The following is a 21,935-nucleotide window of genomic DNA, read 5'->3' on the forward strand; positions in this document are numbered from 1 at the left end:
TCTAAATAAAAAAACGCAAAATCTTTAATTTTTTCTAATTAAACCATGAACCCGAAATGTAGAATCACTGCTCCTAGGAAATGAAGATCAGTTGGAGTTCAAATAAAACTGAAGAAATAACTTTTCAGAATCAGTAAAAATATAACTTCCAGTTTCTACTCATATAAAAGCCGAATAAGGTCAGAATTACTGACCCGGACCAGCTGAGTCCAGAACTAAGCCTCAGTCCAGTGGAAATGAAAGCGCAGACGCGATGAAATGAATCAAATCAACAGATTCATTAATTCATTAATTCATTAATTCAGTAAGGAGCTGGTGCACAGTGCTGGGTTGGGCTGGAGGTGCAGCTGACACTGAGATGTTCATTCTGAGATGTTCTGATGTTGGTCTTCACTGAGGTGGGTTTTAGTACAGCTCCGATCCCTCCGCAGATCAAAGCAGAGCCTTTCTGGATTAGAGCTTTCGAAATTCATCTCTGTCGCAACTGCAGGTCTGGAAACTTCAGCTCCTTCAACAAGCCGCAGTCTTCCTCAAGCTGCGGTAATGAGCTTATCCAGAGCACGAGCAGGGAGACCACGTTCCCACACTTACGGGCACCGCGCGCTCCTAGCGGAGGCCGTCGGGGAATGGAGAACCCATTTCAGAGCCCACCTGATGTCCAAATGTCCAAATGCACCTTTAAGTACTCAAGGCCGGTTTGTTGTCCACCACTGCTCTCTAGTGGAATACCCAGCACACTACACCAATCAGCCATGCCAGTGGGCCAAGACCCCTGGAGGTGTCCTGCTGTGGTGTCCGGAGCACCGAGACTGAGAAGGTCAGCAGCAGATGCTGCAGGTACTGACCACTGCATACTGGACTGAACACCCCACAAGACCTGCCTGGTGTTCTGGAGAAGTTCTGACCCACTCACCATCAGCAGAAGTCTTTAGAATCCAGGTTCTGGTCGGTGGAAAGTATGACACCAAGTGGCCAATCGGGTTCTGCGACAGCTCGGGACTGGTGCTGTGTGTTTCGGGCAGGTTCCCAGACAGGGATTAAGCCTAGTCTTAGACTACGTTTTCCTTTCAGTGGAGAATCTCTGTTCACTGCAGGAGAAGATTAGGTGTAATCCCTGTCTGGGAATCTGGCCCTTAGTTTAGTAGTGTGTGTGTGTGTGTGTGTGTGTGTGTGTGTGTGTGTGTGTGTGTGTGTGTGTGTGGTTTGGGGCGCAGCCTAACACACTCATCCAGCTGATCCGGGCCTTCTAAAGGTGGGTGGGTCCGTTTTTATGCTGGAGATAAACTTTGTTAAAGAGCAGAATGAGTGTAAACGCTACACACACCCCAACCCCCCCCCACCCGCCCACCCCAAAGGCGGGGTTAACTGTACCTGACTGGGGGCGCTGTAACGGTCACTAGAGTCCATACACCATCACATCTACAGTACACTCCTGACCCACCATCACATCTACAGTACGCTCCTGACTGACCCACAATCACATCTACAGTACGCTCCTGACTGACCCACCATCACATCTACAGTACACTCCTACTGACCCACCATCACATCTACAGTACACTCCTGACTGACCCACCATCACATCTACAGTACGCTCCTGACCCACCATCACATCTACAGTACACTCCTGACCCACCATCACATCTACAGTACACTCCTACTGACCCACCATCACATCTACAGTACACTCCTGACCCACCATCACATCTACAGTACACTCCTGACCCACCATCACATCTACAGTACACTCCTACTGACCCACCATCACATCTACAGTACACTCCTGACTGACCCACCATCACATCTACAGTACACTCCTGACTGACCCACCATCACATCTACAGTACACTCCTACTGACCCACCATCACATCTACAGTACACTCCTGACTGACCCACCATCACATCTACAGTACGCTCCTGACTGACCCACAATCACATCTACAGTACACTCCTACTGACCCACCATCACATCTACAGTACACTCCTGACTGACCCACCATCACATCTACAGTACACTCCTGACTGACCCTCCATCACATCTACAGTACACTCCTGACTGACCCACCATCACATCTACAGTACGCTCCTGACTGACCCACCATCACATCTACAGTACACTCCTGACTGACCCACCATCACATCTACAGTGTGGTTCTCCATCCAATACTTTAGGGATGAGTTGGGGTGGATGAGGAGGGGTGGTGATAATCCAACATCCTGACCTCACTAAAGTTCTTGTTGCTAACTGCAATCAAATCCTCACAGCAATGCTCCTCCCCCACAATCTAGTAGAAAGTCTTCTTCTCTGGACAGTAGAGACAGTTACTCCAACACAAGCAGGGTCAGCTCTTTATAAACCATTTATGAGCAGGCGTCCCAATACTTTTGTCCATATAGTGTTGAGGAAAGTTGGACTAATCTGCGGAGGCTTATTTTCGATTCTAGGATCGGCTCCACTGCTAACGAGTCTGTCCGATTTTAAGGCCTGTGGACAATCTCCCGTTCTGATCAGTAACGGAGGAGGATTAGATTGGATCTGTAGGTCTAATCCATCGGCGAAAACCCTGATCAGCACGGTCAGCGATCTTTAAATGCATCGATTCTTAAAACGACGGATTTCAGCACATGATTTGACCTTTCTGCAGCGCTCACAGCTACACTGTCCCGTTTCAGCAGAGTGTAAAAATCTCTAATGCTAAAAAAGCAGCATTTATTCACACAATTCCACATAAACTGACCAGGCGAGTCTGATTCCGGGGGAAACACTGGGGTCATACTTCAGTAAGGCCAGTCTGACCACCAACCCGTCTACTGACCAGCTTTTTGGTTTGTTTTTTAAACACTGATATGCAAACTCATTAGCAGCCTCTTAGTTCATTAGCTAGTGTGTGTGTGTGTGTGTGTGTGTGTGTGTGTGTGTGTGGTTGGGTGGAGAAGGAGGGCAGCTTTTTGAACTGTGTCGCAACATGACCAGGAATTCGGCGGGCTCCTCTCGAGAGGCCTTCATTGTGTGGCTTTTTTAGGAGCTTTTTTATTTTCTCCTTTCTTTTTTTTTTTTTTTTAAAGAAGCTCCCTGACCTTGGGCTTTCGCACCGATACAAAAGCGGCCAGCCGAAAGCATTCCTCCCCAGCAGGTAAATAAAACCACCCTAATCCCTGCAGAGGGGGCCGCTGGCTGAGGGGTGGGTGGGTGGGTGGGGGGAGGGGGGGGGGTGGAAACAGGGAGGAAGGTTTGAGCAAACCCTCTCTGACATCTGCAAACAGAGGACAGGTTGCGTAACGTCCAAAAATTCAATCAGTCATCTCAAATAAACACGTAGTCCATCAGCAGCCGCCTGACGGCCCGGTCCGCCAGCGCCAGAGCCAGCGCCAGGGCCAGGGCCAGAGCCAGCCACCAAGACAAAGAACCACAGCAGTCCAGAACACTACAGACTAACCAGCATCCCAGAACCACCAGTTAACTAAACCTTGCTCCAGTAGAGGATCAGAGGATCAGCTACTGTAGAGTTAGCCCTAAGCTAACGTTGCTAACACGGAACAGCCATGTAGCTTAAGCGGTTCCCACTCCCAGGCTGTTCCTCGGCTGTTCTTATGTAACCACTAGGGTGAAACCTTCAGAAAAGTGGCAGCTACGGTATTTCAGATGGTTGCTAGGAGGTTGCTATGGCAGTTGTGATGGTATTGCGGGCAGTTTCTAGGGTAAAACCTTTTGGTTTTTGGTAAGTGGCTGCCGTGGTATTTTCAGTGGTTGTTAGGACCGTGCTAAAGTACTTCAGCTAGTTGCTATGGCAGTTTCTGTATTTTAGGTGGTAACTAGGATGAGTATTACTAGTCACAAGGTTGCTATGGCAAATGTTGCTAAGATATTTTAAGCAGTCACTAGGTGGAAACGATTTGGAACCTGTGGTTGCTAGGTGGTTGCTAAGGTAATTTCAGACAGTTGCGGTATTTCGGGCGGTCACTAAGATGATAGGGTTTTTTTACAAAGGTTGCTAAGATATTTTAAGCAGTCACTAAAACAGTTCTGATATGTGGTTGCTAGGTTGTTGCAAAGGCATTTTAGAGAGATACTGTAGCAGTTGTGGTATTTCAGGTGGTTGCTAAGGTATTTTGGATAATTACCTTAATATAATTACAGCAGTTTCAGCATTTCTGGTGGTAACTATGATGCTAGGGTATTTCACGAGGTTGCTATGGCAGATGTTGGCAAGATATTTCAAGCAGTCACTAAGTTGAAACCGTTTTGAACCTGTGGTTGCTAAGGCAATTTCAGACGGTTGCTAAGGTATTTTGGATAATTGCTATGGCAGTTTCGGCATTTCAGGTGGTCACTAGGATGCTATGGTATTTCACAAGGTTACTATGGCAGATGTGAAGATATTTCAAGCAGTTGCTAGGTTGTTCCTAAGGCTGCAGCAGACTGTAGCAGTTGTGGTATTTCAGGTGGTTGCAGTGGTATTTTAAGTTGTTGCTAGGGTATTTCGGATAAGTGCGATGACAGTTCCTGTATTTCGGGATGTTGCTGATTGTGATGGCATGTCAGGAGGTCACTAGGTTGTGGTTGCTCATGCTACTGAGGTGGTATTCAAGGTGGTGGCTATGAAGGTGCTTAGTGGTTGCTACGGTATCGGTCTGAAATCAGAACTATTCCCTACAGCGCACTGATTACACTTGGCTAAACACATCTTATGGAGCCAGAGCAGCTTTAGGAAGCCATTGGTGGAGAGGTTGAGGTCAGGCCTTTCCGAAAGCTTCCTGTTGGCCTGCTTCGTCCATCCCACACCACCTCGGGCGTGTGTTTGGGGTCTCTGCCTTGTTGGACCAGCATTTTCAACATTAGCTGATGGTTTGAGGTTTAGCTGGAGAATTCTGAGGCAGTCCTACGTCTTAATTATGCTGCTCCTAAACGTCCTCGAGACCTTCTGCAACTTTCCAGAGCAGTGAAATGAGCGTCTGAGTGAGGGTGTAGGATCTGAACCCCTTCTGAAGATCTCAGTCTGGTCCTGATCAACAGCAGTCAGAGCACACACAGTCAGACAGGTGGAGTTTATTGGCTTTTTTGATCTGATTTAACAAAATTTACAGACTTTAAGACAGTTTCTCAGGTTTGATTCCATATCAGGACAAGATCAAACATTCAGTCCATCTCAGCTCAGCTGAGTTCAGTTCAAACACCAGTGAAGTGCAGTTTACACTTGTGCGTTCAGAGCGTACACACACACACACACACACACGCGACGAGAACAACAACAACGACTCTGCGCTCCCGGTTTAGTCCAATACAACAACAGCAGGAGTGTGTGTGTGAGTGAGAGAGAGAGAGAGAGAGAGAGAGAGCAACAGGCAAGACTGTACGTATCGCTCAGGGTGATTAGCGACTGCCTGAACTTTGGACCCCGGTTCGGGAGCGCTGTCAGTGATGCGAAACGTCCGCGGATTTGGGAAAACAAAGAAAGGAAATCCAGACGCGGCCGTCCTCCCTGCTCAATATAAAAGAGGTTCAGTGATCAGTTCAACCCAAATGAAAACGCCAGCGCTCGTCCAGCGGCGCGAGAGAGAGAGAGGGTGAGAGAGAGAGAGAGAGAGAGGAAGAGGTGGATACTGACGTTCACCGCTGAAGCTGCTCGAGAACCTGTTGAGAAACGCAGACGTGTTAGTGGACGCTCCGGCTGAGCTGCAGACGAGCTGTGAGCTGAGCTGTGGACAGATGTGAGGTTAGCGGAGCTGGAACTGAAGGAGGGTTTTTCTTAAGAGAGAGGAACACTGCACTAAACGACCCGGTGCGGTCCTTAAAGAGCCCATATGACAGAAACCCAATTATTCACATTATTCTCAATATTATTATTATTTTTGTTTTATTAAATAAAAGTGGCATGTTTTAAAATGCTAACTTCATTTATGAAAACCTGGAAATCACTGCAGGTTGGACCACGTGTTCAGTACCAAAGAACCATATTGACCCAATTTACATTAATAGCAGGTACCATATACTCTCATACACTGTGTGACTACGCACTGAATCGTGATTGTACTTAACCAACACATGTATCGTTACACCCCTTTAAAAAAACCCTACCCGGTATTAGGTGCTAACTCTTTATGGCTTAGAAAATTGATCCTTTATAGTTTAGAAACTATAATAATAAAGAAATTAAATAAAAAAAAAAAAAAAAAAATATATATATATATATATATATATATTTTAAGTTATATATATATAACTTAAAATTCAAGAAGCAGTCTGGGCTGTTGCTTATCTAAATAAATAAATAAATAAATCATTTATTTAAAAAGATGTATAGATATAAAACTAGCTAACTATACATCATGACATAAATAAAATAAATGAATAAAGTAAATGTAACAAGCTATGCAAGATATGGGCTCTTTAACAGAACTCACAATATGAGGGAAAATTTGAGCCAAAAAGTGGCAAAATCTCAGATCAAAGTAAAGAACGGTGGTAACGGGAATGAATAGTATTAAGTTGTTCAACAGTTATGAAGAACCCTCCTCTCTCCAGGACTCTCTGGAAGCCTCGGCCTGTAAAAGAGGAAAATAACGAGTGATTAAAAACACAACCCTGCGGCCCACTGCGGCCCACGCTTCTGGTAGAGGGGCCTGCGGTGTGAACTGAGTTCTTGAAGGAAAAAGCCGCCACGCCGCCTGGGAGCGGCTCCAGTGTGCTCCCGAGACAAACAGCCGACGGAGCAGCGGCGGCTTCTCCTAAAGCGCTCGGGTCACGCTTCAACACTGAACACTCGCGACCAACGCGGCAGCACCGATCGCTTACAACACATGCACTTCAGACGAAGCTACTCGCAGGTTCGATACGAACCCGTTTCTCATCTTACAAGACAAAGTCTCATCGTTTACATTTCAGTTCTACTAATAGCGTGTCACGTGACACGGGTCAGCATAGCTGATACGCTTTCAAATCCATAAGATTTACGCTTTAACAACCCCCCACCCCTTATTTCAGAGAGGCGTGAAGGTGTGATAAGGGGGGAGGGATGACCCATGTAAACGGGTTGGGAAAATAATAAATAAATAAATAAATAAACAGAAAACAGAACAGTACAAATATAGAGAGAGGCATGCAGAGCTCAACACTTACATCAAAATACTAAATATTAATCAAATTAAACTCAAAAATACTACGTGCAAAGCTTACCAAAGTGCAAAGTATGGAACACCTGTGGACCAGATATGATAGAATACAGAAATGACCGACGTGCTAAGAAGAGAATCTAGACCAGCTACCGTTGACCCACGGTCAAAACAGCTCTGTAGTTCCACAGTTTCCTTAAAATACTCTTAAAATACTCTTAAAATACTCTGAAATGTAATTCAATCCAATTAAACTGATTTCTAATTATAAAGCGACGGTTTTCGAGATCTGCTGGAACGCAGTCTGAGAACACGGCGTCTGAGGAACTGGGACCGGGGTTGTGGAGGGGAGGAAAGGCACCTTTTTCCACACGTACACAAAAACGAGACAGGTTACGATTTGTGGGAAAAGTTAAGACTGGCTTCATGTACCCCGTTCTTACATGGTATACACATGACCATCTTTTATTTATCAAGCTTTAAAACGTCTTCAGAGGACAGGCCGGCCAAAGACAGCTCCTTGGCCCGGGCTCTTCGTTAACAGAACGTGTAAAACAGTCGGGCGTCACGCGTCTACGTACAAAAACAAACCACGTCATAAAATAATGGGAATCATAAAAAGGAACCAAAAGAAACAAGGACATCTCTGGATGCGGCGAAGAAACTGCAAGCTCAGGACTGAACTGCGCCTCGGACGCTTCAGTATAATGGTTGCTCCCAGCTCTCGGCTACGTCCGGACGAGGAAGACGAGGGGTGGAGGAGAACGTACAACGTTCTGGAGGTTTTTTTTTTTTTTGATTTTTTTTTTAAATGAACAGAGGGAGGAATGAGTGGGACAGCAGAGACAGAGAGAAAGAGAGAGAGCATGCTGATGGATGGGTAGTGAGAGAAGGCGAGAGGACGAGAGGTATGGATCATACTGGTGGCGGTGGACGTGTCTGGGGTGGACGTGAGGTAGAAGAATGAGGTCGGGACCATGATGCACTTAGGTTGAAAACACTACTTCTACCAATCTAAACCTGACAACCTAAAGAGCTTCAAAGCAGGGCTTCTTGCTTTCACCTCCCAAAGCCAAGTCTGTCCAATAGGAACGGAGCTTGAGGACATTCCTACTGGACAATGCTCGACACTGGGCCGTCGGCGACCGATGAGAAATCCTGCTTAGGGAGCCGCAAATCAGAGCAGAAGCCAAAAACAAAGGCGAGGGGGGAGAACTGATCAGTTCAGTGCACCACCTATTTCATTCAGCTCCTCTCAGCTTTCCCAAAAACGTCCTCCACAACAGCTCTGGGCGAATTCATAGAAATACAACAGCAGCCGTTTCATGGCGGAGGACGATCAAAGTGGCCGGACACGGACGTGCGGAATGTGCGATGGACCCGTGAAGAGCACCACGCCCGAAACGACGAGCTTCGCCCTAAACCAACAGACCCAGCCAAGCGCTTTCCTCGGACCACGCTGATGGACTTCAAAAAGAGTATACTTCACAGTCTGGTGACAAAATCAGGCCGACAAAAACTGTCTAGCGCCCCCCAGTGGGCAGCACGCTGGTTAAATCCAGCCACTTTCCCCCTCATACATAAGGTTTTTATACATCATGTACCACATTAACAAAATCTGGAACATCTGAAAACTCCAAGAGAACTGAAAACTGAAAGGGTCACGTGATCATTCCTATAAAACACAAATGCTGCTCACCACCTCAACGTCCAAAATTAAAAACCAATTATGATAAAAGCTGGACCAGAACCACGTACTGGATGTTGTCGAAGAGAAGAGTGGACCAAGACCAACCAGACAAAGCTCCTCTAAACACCAGAACCAAAGCCACACGAGACACACTGGCCTTCACAGACCCCAGAGCAAAACAAGAGAGGATACCAGGCCCTCATCCAAACCCAAACCAACGGACTCCCGAACTCGGCCCTGGTGCTTTACGCGGAGGACCCTGACGAAATGTAGTATTTACGCTCGAGTGCTCTACTAATAAATAAACCTGCGCAAAAGGGTTCTTTAAGTGGAGCCACAGGAGAACCTTTTTTGGAAAAGAGCTGTGGGTTAGTCGGTGTAGGTTCTTCCCACTTGCAGCTCTTTTACAAGAACGGCTTCCTCTACTATGGCATCGCTCACAGAACCCTTTCAGAAGCACCTTTACGTTTTTGAGTGCATGCTGCCCTCTGCTGGTGGCAAAGATCAACTGCATTCTTCAGTCTAACTACGATCCATGGCTCGAGTGTTTTAAATAAAAGAAAGAAAGAAAGAAAGAAAGAAAAAGAAACTCTACAAAAGAACCGTCCAGGAGATGTTCTCTAAAGGATGGGAGCAACCATTATCAAGCGTCACTACCTATGTGTTCGTTTTCACTTAAAAAAACAAAACAAAAACAAAACAAACAAAAAAACCCAACCCTTCCGTCCTCTCGTATTCTCACCTACTGCTTTACCAAAGAGTCAGAATGCGTCCCTTCAAACAATAAGGATCCCCCATCTGAGGTCCAGTCTGGGAGTTCACTGCTATGGTACAGAACTGCTATTTATATTCACAAGAGATCAACAACCAGTTTGTGTTCATTTCGGGTTTCCTCGTCCCGGACGCGAGCGAAGCAGCCGCTCGAGTCTCCCGTTTGGCTCGTCCCGCTGTGGCTCCCCGGGTCCAGGCTTGTTGTGTGCGATCTACAGAGAAGCTCGGGCTCTTCCTCCAGCAGCCAGCTGCTCACCGAAGCCTCTCCGTGTCTCAGCTCTCGGAAGGGGGGCCTCCTCAGCTCTCGATAATGGTCACGTCGATATGGGACAAATCTATCATGTGCCTGTACGTGATCAGAAGAACATGTGGTTTCAGTGGTGGAGCATTTTCACAGCGCGACCCGTCGGGACATTCTTCGCCTCAGCGGGGATAAAGTTTCAGTACTGACCACTGCGTACCGGGAACACCCCACAAGGCCTGCCTGATGTTTTGAAGGTGTTCTGACCCAGAGTCAGAGTCTCAGATGCAACACTTCAACTTAAAGAGCTGACTGTTCACCTGCTGTCTAACAGGTAGATCCTACCTCTTGACGGGCTGCCACTGAAACCAGATAACCAGTGGTATACACCTCAGCTAGCAGTGGTTTTAATATTATGGCTGATCAATGTAGAATATAACTTTGACTGAGTGTGTAATTTGTAACTGGATGATAACCCGGTATATCACAGTAACACCCTCTTGCACTACACCACCAAACCCCTAGGTGGGAGTGTCACTCCAGCAAACACTTCTGATTGGCCTTAATGGCAAATCCCAATGGTAATGGGGCAGTGGTGGCTCAGCGGTTAGAGCTCCGGGCTATTGATGACAGGGTTGTGGGTTCAATACCCGGACTTGGCAAGCTGCCACTGTTGGGACCCTCTCTGATTCCTGGGTGCTTCACCTTTTCAACCCTCCCTCCACACCCTCACTTATTCCCAAAGTCTGTTTCCACATTACGGAGCCACCTCGTCCCAGCAGAAACCATCCTCACCTGTGGAAGCTGTGCTGAAAGCTCAGAGCATGCTGGGGGTTCACAAACTTGGCGATGGCTTTCCTCTGCTGCGGAAGCATCTTAAACATCTAAAAGAGAGAGAAAGAGAGAGTCGGTCATGCACCCACGTCCATTCTTCATCACTGTTACTGACCAAGCATCATTAACATAAAGGGTGGTTAATACAGTCCGGCGCATCGTTAACGGCACCCATGAAGTTTAAGCACATAACAGGAACATCTCCTTAAAAAAAATTACGTCATGTTTAATACAGGAGTGGTACTGGGACCCTTTACACTCAATTACCATGGAAACACATTTTGACTGGCCTGTGGTAAATCACTAACGAGTATCACCTGTGATAAATCGTCTGTGCCCATGTGACAGGAACTAGCCAATGAATGAGGACTTCAGTGTTTTAAAAAGCCACATGTTAGACCCTGTTCCTTTTTTTTTTTTGTCACAATGGTGAAGACAAAGGAGCTGTCTGAGGACAGAAGAAGTGCTCTTATTAGCTAACACAAGACTTCCAAAGAGTAAAAAGGACACCTCCAAAGACCGTGCTATCCCAGTTTTAACAGTGCACAATGTTACTAAGACGTTTGTCAAGCATAAAAAAACTACAAAGAACCTCTCTGAGAGGAAAATTGACAATTCAAACACCCAAAGACCTGAAGGCCAACCTGCAACAGTCTGGGGGTCATGGTTTCAACAAGTGCTATACGCTGCCCACTAAACCAAGCAGAGCTTAAGGGGTGAAGGCCAAAAAAGAAACTATTGCTGAAGGAAAGACTGATTTGTCAAAGAGTACCTTGACAAACCACAATCCAACAAAAATGGAGCTTTTTAACAATGCAAAGCAACAGGTTCAAAGAAAACAAACAAACAAAAAAAAAACACCCTACCAGCAGTTAAGCATGGGGGTTGCTTTGCAGCGTCTGGTACTGGAGGCCTTGACCGTATCACAGGACTCATTATATCAGAGAATTATCAAGAGATTTTACCATAAACTGTCCTACTCCGTGTAAGAAAACCTGGTCTGAGTCTATGTTCATGGTCCTCCAGCACACATCCAAAAGCACACAGGAATGGTTGAAAAGGAAAAATGGACTGTTTTAAAGTGGCCAGCAGAGTCCTGATCTCAATCCCATTGAAAATCTTTGGGGTGAGCAGAAAAATCTACCACTGGGAAAAAGAACCCAGCAATCATTCAACTGCAAAGCAAGAGTGGGAGAAAATCCCAGCTGAGAAGTGCAAGGAGCTTCTAGACGGCTAAAGGAAATGTCTGCAGGCCAAAGGCTTGTTTTTTGTTGTATTACTTTGCACCATCCAATTAAAAAATCCTGAAGATATAACTTTGGTACATTTGCATTTATTTCGGAAGATTATCTGAAGTACAGCTTATGCAAAAAACAAAGGGGTGTCAATAATGGGGTGCAGGGCTTCTAAGCCACTAGGCAGCACTAGAGCAAATTCCCTGTTGTCTCTCTGCTGTGGGTTTACCGGACAGCGTTCCCTCCACAGGGCCTAAATGTCCTAACGAGCACACTTCACGAACCCTTCTTGATCGCTATATGTAGCAGACCTCCAGAGTGGTACAGACATGCTCCTGCTACCAGTGTGAAGCGAACGGTACGCAGTTATATGACTGGGTGTGCAGTCCACCGACGTACAGCTAGATGGCGCCATTTCATTAGCCTCTACAGCAAATGTTAACAGGGGAACTAGCACAGAAGCACAGCTCATGCAGGCTTTAGTCAGTGCTGAGTGTGTAAATGTGGTAGAGTACGGCTAGAAGCGCATCCTAGCACATCGATACTGATCACAGCAGTATTTACAGTACCGTCATAGGTGATCCGAGAGGCATCCATGCATACTATTGCCTATTCATATATCGAACCATATGATCCATTTATCTCTGTCTACCCCCAGCTGTCCCTAGCCATCCATCTATTAACATGCCTATTTAACCGCATATATGTCCATCTATCCATTCTTTCTATTCCTCCACCCTCCTATATCTCTTATCTACCCACCAACCTAGCAATTAATCTACAGACCCAACCCATCAGCTCACCCGGTGCGTGTTCTTGACCGTACCTGAATTGGGCCGATGGAGTTGAGCAGGTTTTTGATCTGCTTCTCGGTGGTGGTGGAGGACAGGCCATCAATGGAGACTGTGCTGGGCTGATTGTCCGAGGCTCTGGGATTCGGTCTGGTCTGCTGAGTCATCCGCCCTCCACCTCCTCGTCCTGCTGGACCCCCGCGACCTCGACCCCTTCCTGGAACCACAACCTGAGAACAGCACAGAACAGGGAGACGATGAGGACCGCGGCAATCTAGGCCAAACTAGGCCCGAAACCCGGCAGGAGCCCTGATGGAGCAGGAGCGCGAGAGAAATGGTGAAATACCCGGTTTGTTTGGTTCGCCGTCGCTCCTGCAGCTTCCTGTGGCTGTTGTGCTCCTCCCGGTGCCACGGTGACCTTCCTCACTGCGCCGATTCTCTGCTGAGGGATGGGTCGACCAATCTGCTGCTGTTGAGGCAGCTGAGGCTGCTGGTGTTGATGTTGGTGGGACGGTGGTGGTGGTGCCGGGGCTGCGGGGTTAGGACCCACATCTCCCTGCAAAACACACGCAAACACTCAAAGTTAAGATCATGTGTCTCAGGCTAGAAATGTGTATATCACAATACCTACATCTAGAACATTATTATTAATATTGACCCTAATGAGAGACTGTAGCTCCGCCTTCTCAGTGTATATCACAATACCTACATCTAGAACATTATTATTAATATTGACCCTAATGAGAGACTGTAGCTCCGCCTCCTCAGTGTATATCACAATACCTACATCTAGAACATTATTATTAATATTGACCCTAATGAGAGACTGTAGCTCCGCCTCCTCAGTGTATATCACAATACCTACACCTTCCCCTCTGGCATCAATGGCCCGTAGGCCACCACTGGCACTCCTCTCGGTACGCTGTTGGCTCTAGAACATCCCACTAAGCTAGCGGTTCCTGAGACGCTACCACCCTTTAGACCGGTACCCTATCACCACGCACCTTTTGGAGATTAGTCAGTCAAACATACGGGTTCCGCTGCTTAATCTGAAGACGGATTTGGTGGAAATAAAACAAATGCATCTTAAAAATGGACCTAATCATCCAAGTCTTTCATTAATCGTCACCTAAACCTTCTCGAGTCCTCGAGATCGACTCATCTCCATCAGCTCGTCTCGCAGCAGAGGCAGGTGCACTATCTCTGCTCTGTCTGAGGGAGGGGAGGGGGAGTAATAGATTAATGCCACTGAATGGAAAATCCAGAGCATCTTATTACCACTGTTGGACACTAAGCTGCATTATTCCGGGGTTTGGGGGGCTGACGGGCTCCCCTCCCCCACCCTCCTGCTATTGTGTGGCTTTCGGATTCATCCTGATGAAAATTTAATTTGCTCTTATCGGCGGAGCTAAGCTCGGGGAGGGGGAGGGAAATAAATAAATACGGGAAATCTAAATCCGTCCAAACTGCCATCTCTCCTCCTTTCTCCGCCGCTCGCTCCAGCAGGTATTATTGCACTGATACCCACACCACACAACCCCTGAAGATTAATTGCGCTTGTCCCGAGATTGACGCCTATTCTGACGCACCTCTCTGACAGGCAGATGGGATAGATAGAGTGAGAGAGAGAGAGAGAGAGAGAGAGAGAAAGTGAGTGAGAGAGAGCGAGAAAAGATAACATTGTCAAGCTGAGGAGCATGACAGCGGGAGAACGTCTCTGGGAACCATCGAGAGCATCTGCCCTGGCACTTCTATCACACAGCTCAGAGCGGCTTTCTATTAGCGCCCCTGACACAGTTATCTTCATCCAAACCAGATCTTCTCCCACGCTTCAGAGGGCGGAGGAGACGGATTGACTACTTTCAAGGCGGCAAAACATGTCCGAGAAGCCTCTATATCGGTGCCGAGCAATCTATTAAGGCTGGATGCAGGTTCCCGTCCTCCCCGTCCTCCCCGTCAGAGATAAAACTCCCTCCTTTGGGGCGTCGAAGGTCCTAAAGGAATAGCCTGACTTAAAGAAGACACAAACCCTTTACGGCGCTCGGCGCTGTTGTCACTCAGCGTGAAGCACAAATGCCAGACGGCTCACTTTAATGACTTAAAGCAGCGGCTGCCATTTCCGCACCTGAACGGCAAAGAGCGCCCCGTCATCGGAGCGGCGGCGTTGCACAAACCGAGAGCTTTATGGATTCATTCAGTCAGAGAGAGACATCGGCTTCTCGAGCTTCGGTGCTTGGCTGACTTTTAAGTGCAATTTGAAGCGGCCCGCCTTCCCCCCACCAAGAGTTTGAGCGTCTCTGAACTTTACAGCTTCGGTTTGATGTTTAAAGGAGTAGGGGATGAAATCTTTAAATGTGCGGGATAAGCCGAGACACGTTTACTGTCTTGAAAACAGAAGCAGATTTCCCTCACTTCTCTTAGAGCGAACATTAAGGCTGCGTCTCAAACCGCACACTCCCGCACCAAGTAGTGCAGAAAAGTGTAATGACTGGGGCGTCTGGGAGAAGTCTAGGAGGATGTCCAGTGTTTGTTAGCAACATTAGCCTAGCATCTCCTGTCCCTCCCAAGTTCAGCTGTACCTGCTGAACTGTGTGCACTTACCCCAGTCAGGCGTTTGACCACTCGCACTTTCTGTGGAATCTGCGGGGACCCGCCGACGTTGGCGCGCTGCATCACGGTCCTCTTCCCTCCAGGCCTCGGAGGCTGCGTCTGGAGGTCCCCGGTGGGGGTGGGGAACTGAAACGGTCGTGGTTTTACAATACAGAACAATTTAAAATACTTCATTAGGAGATTGTTTAATCAGCCTGTTGAGAACTGAGGTACCTGTCTCGGGGGGTTCTGCTGGGTCGAGGGTCTCCTCTGTGACGAGAGCTGCTGGAGCTGCGGGATGGGCTCGGACTTGGTAACCTGGGGCTCGGGTCCGGAGCTCTGTATGCGCGTTTTGACGTTCCCGCGGGGCAGGCTGGGCGTCTGGGGGGCTCCGTTTGGGGCGAGAGCTGCGGGGACTGGCTGCACGGGTTGAGCTGCAGGTTGGGGCTGGGGGCTAGGCTGTGTTGGGGCGGTCTGCGTTTGGGGTTGGGGCTGGGGTTGGGGTTGGGGTTGGTTCTGAGTGCCGATTCGCTCCATCAGCTCCTTCTTGCGCATTCCTGCCTGCATCTGCCTGCGCATCTCCTTCCTCTTCAGGATCTCCTCCCTCAAACGCTTCTGCTCTTCGATCTTCAGGCGATACTGACGGGTCTCCTCGTCCTCGTCCGGATCCTGAAAACAGACGCACAGTTCAACATTTTAGAGAAGAACCAAACAGATACACCTGCTTTACCTGTGCAGGTGCGTTTGGCCGGATTACCTGTGCAGGTACGCTGGGCCGAGCGGGCGGGGTTTCTTTCTTTGTCTCCGAAAGAGCTGGCGGATGGGCTGGAGTTTGGGCTGGTCGTGGGGCTGGTCGTTGGGTTGATGGTTGGGCTGCTTTAGCAATGCCCCGCCCTCGCCCTGCAGGTCCCTGTCCAGGTCTAACATCCTGGGTGGCTCTGCCAACCGGCCTGGCCTGGCTAGCCTGGTTGGCAGGCGCAGAGGGGCGGATGGCGTTGTTGCCGGTGGCAATGGGCAGTTCTCGGAGGTTGCTGTTGCGCTGAGGGCTCTGAAGCTGCTGCAGGGAAGAGGGAGACATCTGCAAACACACAGAGGAAAGGCAGGAGGATGCTTTAGCAACAGAGCAGAGCAGTCGGTCAGAACCGGATCAGATTCACCACAGTCTAACAGAACCATGAACCTCGGCCCGGACTTTTTACGCGGCGCTGTACACAGTCCTACTCGCAATTCAGAGAATCCAGAGACTGGCTCACCATCCTCATCCGGCCGGGGTTGCCGCGCTGCTGGCCGTTTTGGCTGCGCTGCTGCATCTGCCGGGGGCCGCCCTGCAGGGGCTGGCGGAAGGGTGAGTGGGAGAGGTGCATGATGGGATGCTGCTCTGGGGGTTGGCGCTGGTGGTGCTGGTTGTGGGGCGGCAGAGGGTGCGGCTGCGGGTGGCCGTGCGGCGGGACGTCCTGTCTGTGCTGCTGCTGGTGAAGAGGATGATGGGAGGGTGGAGAATCGTGGTGCTGGGGCTGAGAATGGGGCTGCATTATACCCTGTAAAAACACACACACACACCTTTAAAAAGAGGCCTGTCACACACATCACCTTGAGTGTGAGGTTCAAAGGAGGTTCTTCAAAGGTTCTTTCATAAAAGCAGTAGATCTATATCCGAGAGAGAGCAGGATGGGTGAACGGTTCTCTGTCTGGTTAAAATGGTTCTGTAGAAGTACCACTCCTCTAAAAGCTCCTCACAGAAAGTTCTTCACCTAATAGTGATGAAGACGCTGCCTGATGCCTGAGACACTGTTCTACCAGAGTTCTGAGAAGAGCTCGGCTCTAGAACCTGCTTTTAAAATCAGATCATTAAAAAGGTGGAGGGATACATGCTGCCTTTAGGGTGTAGTGCAGCTACAGAAAGTAGTCCCTAAAGAAAACTGGATTAGTTGAGGTTCTCTATTCACTATTTTACCATCATCATCATCATCATCACTCTATATAAAACTCAGAAGACTCGTGTTGTAGCTTCACTGGTGGGTCTTGATAGGAAATAAATTATGGGCTGTATCTGTGCTGTAGTCATGGCAACCGACGCCTGCTTCAATTCACCTCCACTGTAAAGAAACCAGAGTGGGTCAGTTATGTCAAATAGGTTTGACATGTCCGCTGCTGCCGCCTACAGGCTCACTACAGAAGTGCAGATGTTCATTCACGCAGCACTTTTAATAAATACAGACGCGCAGCTTTAAAGTATGACTGTTGCTACAATTTCACAAAAAAACCCTGTATCTCCAGAAACGTCAGAACTTCAGTTCATCCTCTGAATTCCAGACTCCAGTCAAGCTTCGAGCGTGTCCTCAAACTACTCCAGTGACCTCCTAAACCTGAAAGCCCCATTGAAAACAAGGTGAACACTGGGGGGCAGTGTTGGCTGAGGTTTGCATATTCAGTCTGAGGAGGGGTTGAGGAGACCACCACTGCTATAACATGCACATTTACACAAGAACCATTCAAAGAACCGACAAGAAGGCTTTTAAAAGACCACGGTGATCCACGTTCACACAACCTACAACACTGCTGACGAAGCAGCTTCAGGTCTGATCGGAACCAACAGAGGTGGCAAATTCAGGCTGAGAGCTGTCCAGGGCTCTCCTCAAACCGTGCGGAGATGTTCCGCCGCCTCTCGTCACACACCTGTCATCTTCGAGATGTTACAAACGTACCTCAGCCCGCGTTCTAGATAACAGAGTTCTACAGTACACTGGTTCCAGCAGTCACACCATGCGAGTTCTTAGTGCAGCGACTTACTCTCTGGCGTACCTGCATCCCGAAAGGCATGTGCTGGGGGCTAAAGGGGGGTCCTGGCTGCTGGGGAGGAAAAGGCTGCCTGTGGCCCATGAAGCCGCGGGGTCCGGGGGGTGCAGGGGGGCCGCTGTGCTGCAGGTTGGGGCGTGGGGGCTCTCTCTGGAACATCCCTCCTCCTCCTCCTCCCGGAGGGCCCTGGCCCTGCCCGATGCCCAGGGGCCCGAAGCCTGGCCCGGGGCCAGGAGCCCCACCCATTCCCCCGGGCTGGGGGAAGGACAGGGGGTTCTGACCCGGGAGGGGAAGGACGTTATTATTCATGAGGGGGGCCGGACCCGGCAGGTCGAAGATGTGCTGGCCAGGGAAGCGCGGCTCTGGTAGGAGGAGAAACAAAGAAGGTCAATGGTGATTTATATAGTACATGCACTACATGTCCAAAAGTTTGTGGACACCCCTTCCAATGAATAAATAAATTACTTTAAAGTAGGTTGTCTAGTTTCTATAGAGAAGAAGTACTGCCAATAGAATAGGACTCCCTACAGGAGATAAACATTGATGACCCCATTGGCACCATGCTGCCTAATGCCAGGCATGGGCTAGAGGGGTACAAAGCCCCCCAGCATTGAGCACTGAGATGTTTCTAAGCAATTCAGCGCCCTGAACCCCTTCCCCGTCTGGAGTCTAGAACTGTGACAGCTGACCGCGGATCACAATCCACCACTCAGGCTGACATTTAGACCCAGCAGCTCCACAGAGTGGACGTCCTCCCTAAAGACTGGTCTTACCACTGTTGAAGAAAGGCTCTCTCTCTTGGTGGGGGGGCGGGGGTCCTCTCCACTGTTCCTGAGGAGGGGGTCTCTGGGGCTGGACAAAACCACCTTGGAGATGCTGCTGAAAGTCCACGGGACCCTGAGGACAGAGGGTTTGTTGAAGCACACGTCTACTACGTACGGGACAATATGAGACACAATGTGGCCAAAAGTATGTGGACACCAGTGTGTTTACAGCGATGAGATGGGTGACAAAGTCAAAGTGCTAGTCAGCAACATTAGCTCAGCGTCTGCCGTACACGTGAATTAGGCAATGGATTATATATGCAGTGAGGCCAAAAGTATGTGGACATTTCTTCTAATTTCGTGTGTACTTTTACAGACGAGGTCCGTGAAGTCTACAGTTTGATAGCAGTGTTAGCCTAGCATCGACTAAGGGAGCACACATGAGATACCAAACATGTCTTGACTGAATCTGGGCTCAAAGATCGATCATGTTCTTTAGATTTTTTTTTCCACTGATGGAGAAGAGTCTCTTTCGGTCCTGCAGTAACCAGGCAGGACGTTAGCCATCGCAGCGGATTATCAGCGGGTTCCAGCGCTGCGCCTCCGTACCTCACCCACTGCTCCTAAAAAGTCAGAATCCATCCTCTACCTTCTGGAGGAAAAGCCAGATAACGATCCTCTAATCCTCCTGCTGAATACCAATCCCCTCATCACCGCCTCTTTTATTCTTTTAGAGCGGCGTCCGGCTGCTCTTAAGAAATTAACCTTCATTCAGAGCGGCCCGCCGCGCCTCCTGCGCCTCCTCCCAACTCATTAGCCCTGACTTAAGATGCGATCGAGCTTTTTAATCCGCGGTTTCAGGCCCAGGCAAGGTGAGGCGGCGAGCGGCCACCAAGTTGCTTAGCAGAAAGTCAATCAGTCGGATTAGCTAAGCATCCGACGGGAGGAATGGCATTGTTAGCACCGACTCCATCGCTCCATTCAAAAGGTCAGCTCCCCTCAGCACAATGGGAGCTTAAGGATGGCCACAATACCTGCATGCAAGTTTGCATTCGCGTGATTAAAAAAGAAGAAAAAAAAGCAGAGTGTGTCCTTTAGCGGAGGGTAATCCTCCGGTCAATATGAAAGCGGTTATGATGGAGCGATAGAGGAACAGGCCGGAAAAACAAACGGCAGAAGAATAAAACCTAACTGTAATAACAGAGACGGTGCACCGCAGCACGCCGGCAAGGACTGAACATCATTCACGCCAAAAACACGCCAAAAATACGAATCCTTTAGAGGAGCAACGAGTGATTCCTCCGATACCTGACCCTCAAGTGTCTGCCGATACCAATTATTGATACCAATCCAATCTAATGGAACTACTGGACAGGCTTCTAGAAGTGCTGGTGTTTCCACAGCTCTAATTTTTACACCTAAAATTTTACCGAAGGTTATGTTTTATGGTAAAATTAGGGCTGCAAATAATGACCATTTCCACAGTAAGACTATTACTGTAGGCACAGTTACAGATCTACACCCTGGAGCGTATCCCCCCAGCCATGACCTTACCTTCATGCAGTATGCGTCTCGGCCACGACCTTAACCCCATACAGCGTTAGTGTAACTAGTGTAACTGGCACTCTAACGATATTTTATCGTATTGTGATAAATTTCGTTATTCGTTGCGTACCAAAAAAACTAAATATTCCAGGACCAAAAACCCCTGTAACTTGTTTATGGGAATGTTTAGTCCACGCGAGTAGCTGGAAGACTGTCCAGGCCAGCTAGTGAACAACATAATGCACGTTCATGATACCACGGCCAAAACTCTGTGCATGGTCATGTGAAAAAATAAGCTACTATAAAAGTTGTGTGTTTTATATTGTTATATAAAATGACGACAGCAGCTCGTTACAATCGTTTCCATGACTTTACAGAACTTTTTTTTAATTTAATGTTTCAAGGACTGTGAATTTTAGCATTTTGGTTTTCCAGGACCCGTATAACCCCTGTAAGCATATGGAGGAGTCTGTTACTAATGAAACCTGCAGCTGATCAGTGTTTGAAGAGCAGCAGATGTAGAGTATTAATCACTATATTCAGTACAGGAGAGGATCTGAACAGTAGTTTATAAGAATCTGCTGCTGCTGACATGTTCAGTCTGTGATGTATCGTGTATCACAGTATCGCCCAGCTCTAGTGCAGTCCTAATGCCTTTATTGCTGAGACCAGTAACTGCTGGAGAGCTTCTGAGAGCAGCTGAGACTGATTAACAGAAGCTTATTCTGTACATGGTACTCAGTATATAGTATGATTTATATACGCAGCTGAAACAGAGCTCCGGTGTCGTGCTGAGCTGCACTGCAACAAGGTGCTGGAGAGGGAGCGAATAACGCAACACTGCGAGCGCAACACACCCCCCCTATTGCATGGTCATGTTTGCGACACAAACCGCCAACCTAGCCTCCTAAAATACCCGAAAACAATCAAATCCTAACACCCGCCTGCAAACGGTGTTAGCACTAGCTTCGTTAGCTTCGTCAATTGCACAATCTGCTGGTTTCCTGCTGTAGTTACACACACAGCACCAATCAAATATATGGCAATTATTAACATTCAGAAACTGGTGGTAAATATTCAGCAGAGAGAGAGAGAGGTAGAGAGAGAGGTAGAGAGAGGGGCAGTGGTCCTGCCTGCAGTAAGGTTAGATGTCCCTGTATGATAATGTATGCTAATCAGGCACCCTGAGGGCTAATAGAAGTTGCTGGCTGTCTAGTCATTGGCATTTTAAATGACGTCCTGTTTGTGCCAGACTGGGTATGGAAAGACAGACAGCTGGGGGAATTCATCTGTGTGTGTGTGTAGGTGCATATGTGTGTGGGTGTGTGTGTGTGTGTCCCTAGCTAGATTAGGAGGGGAACAGTCCTTCAAACCGTGAGCGCAGCCTCCTGAAAGCCAAGTGCTCTTATCAAGAGGCAAGAGTCCAGCAAAGCCTCCTCCAACCCATAGAGCGCTGGAGGACCGCTGTTAAAGCGATAGCCCCACCCCACTCCACTCCGCCACCAACACCCCCCACCCGCCCCATCCAAATCTTTCATTTTTTTTCCACCCAATGAAGCCGACCAGCC

At 48.3% G+C, this 21,935-nt stretch overlaps 1 protein-coding gene across 2 annotated transcripts in view; it reads right to left on the minus strand.

The window, feature by feature from the left end:
• Positions 1–7,542: 7,542 nt before the first annotated feature.
• The window catches only part of rbm33a (RNA binding motif protein 33a), a 32,036-nt gene continuing 17,643 nt past the window's right edge, over positions 7,543–21,935 (minus strand). The window contains exons 11-20 of one of the 2 annotated variants that reach the window (XM_072688482.1): positions 18,832–18,955; positions 18,065–18,420; positions 16,516–16,800; positions 16,020–16,340; positions 15,497–15,931; positions 15,275–15,409; positions 13,020–13,229; positions 12,709–12,903; positions 10,609–10,697; positions 7,543–9,918 (exon numbers count right to left, since the gene is read on the minus strand). In XM_072688482.1, coding sequence (XP_072544583.1) covers positions 9,870–9,918; positions 10,609–10,697; positions 12,709–12,903; positions 13,020–13,229; positions 15,275–15,409; positions 15,497–15,931; positions 16,020–16,340; positions 16,516–16,800; positions 18,065–18,420; positions 18,832–18,955 — 2,199 coding nt within the window. In that variant the 3' untranslated portion in view covers positions 7,543–9,869. Of the gene's footprint in view, positions 9,919–10,608; positions 10,698–12,708; positions 12,904–13,019; positions 13,230–15,274; positions 15,410–15,496; positions 15,932–16,019; positions 16,341–16,515; positions 16,801–18,052; positions 18,421–18,831; positions 18,956–21,935 lie in introns of both variants that reach the window. The other variant, XM_072688481.1, reaches the window with a different exon arrangement.

This window comes from Salminus brasiliensis, chromosome 9 (assembly GCF_030463535.1).
Source record: "Salminus brasiliensis chromosome 9, fSalBra1.hap2, whole genome shotgun sequence".
Classification (NCBI taxonomy): Eukaryota; Metazoa; Chordata; class Actinopteri; order Characiformes; family Bryconidae; genus Salminus; species Salminus brasiliensis.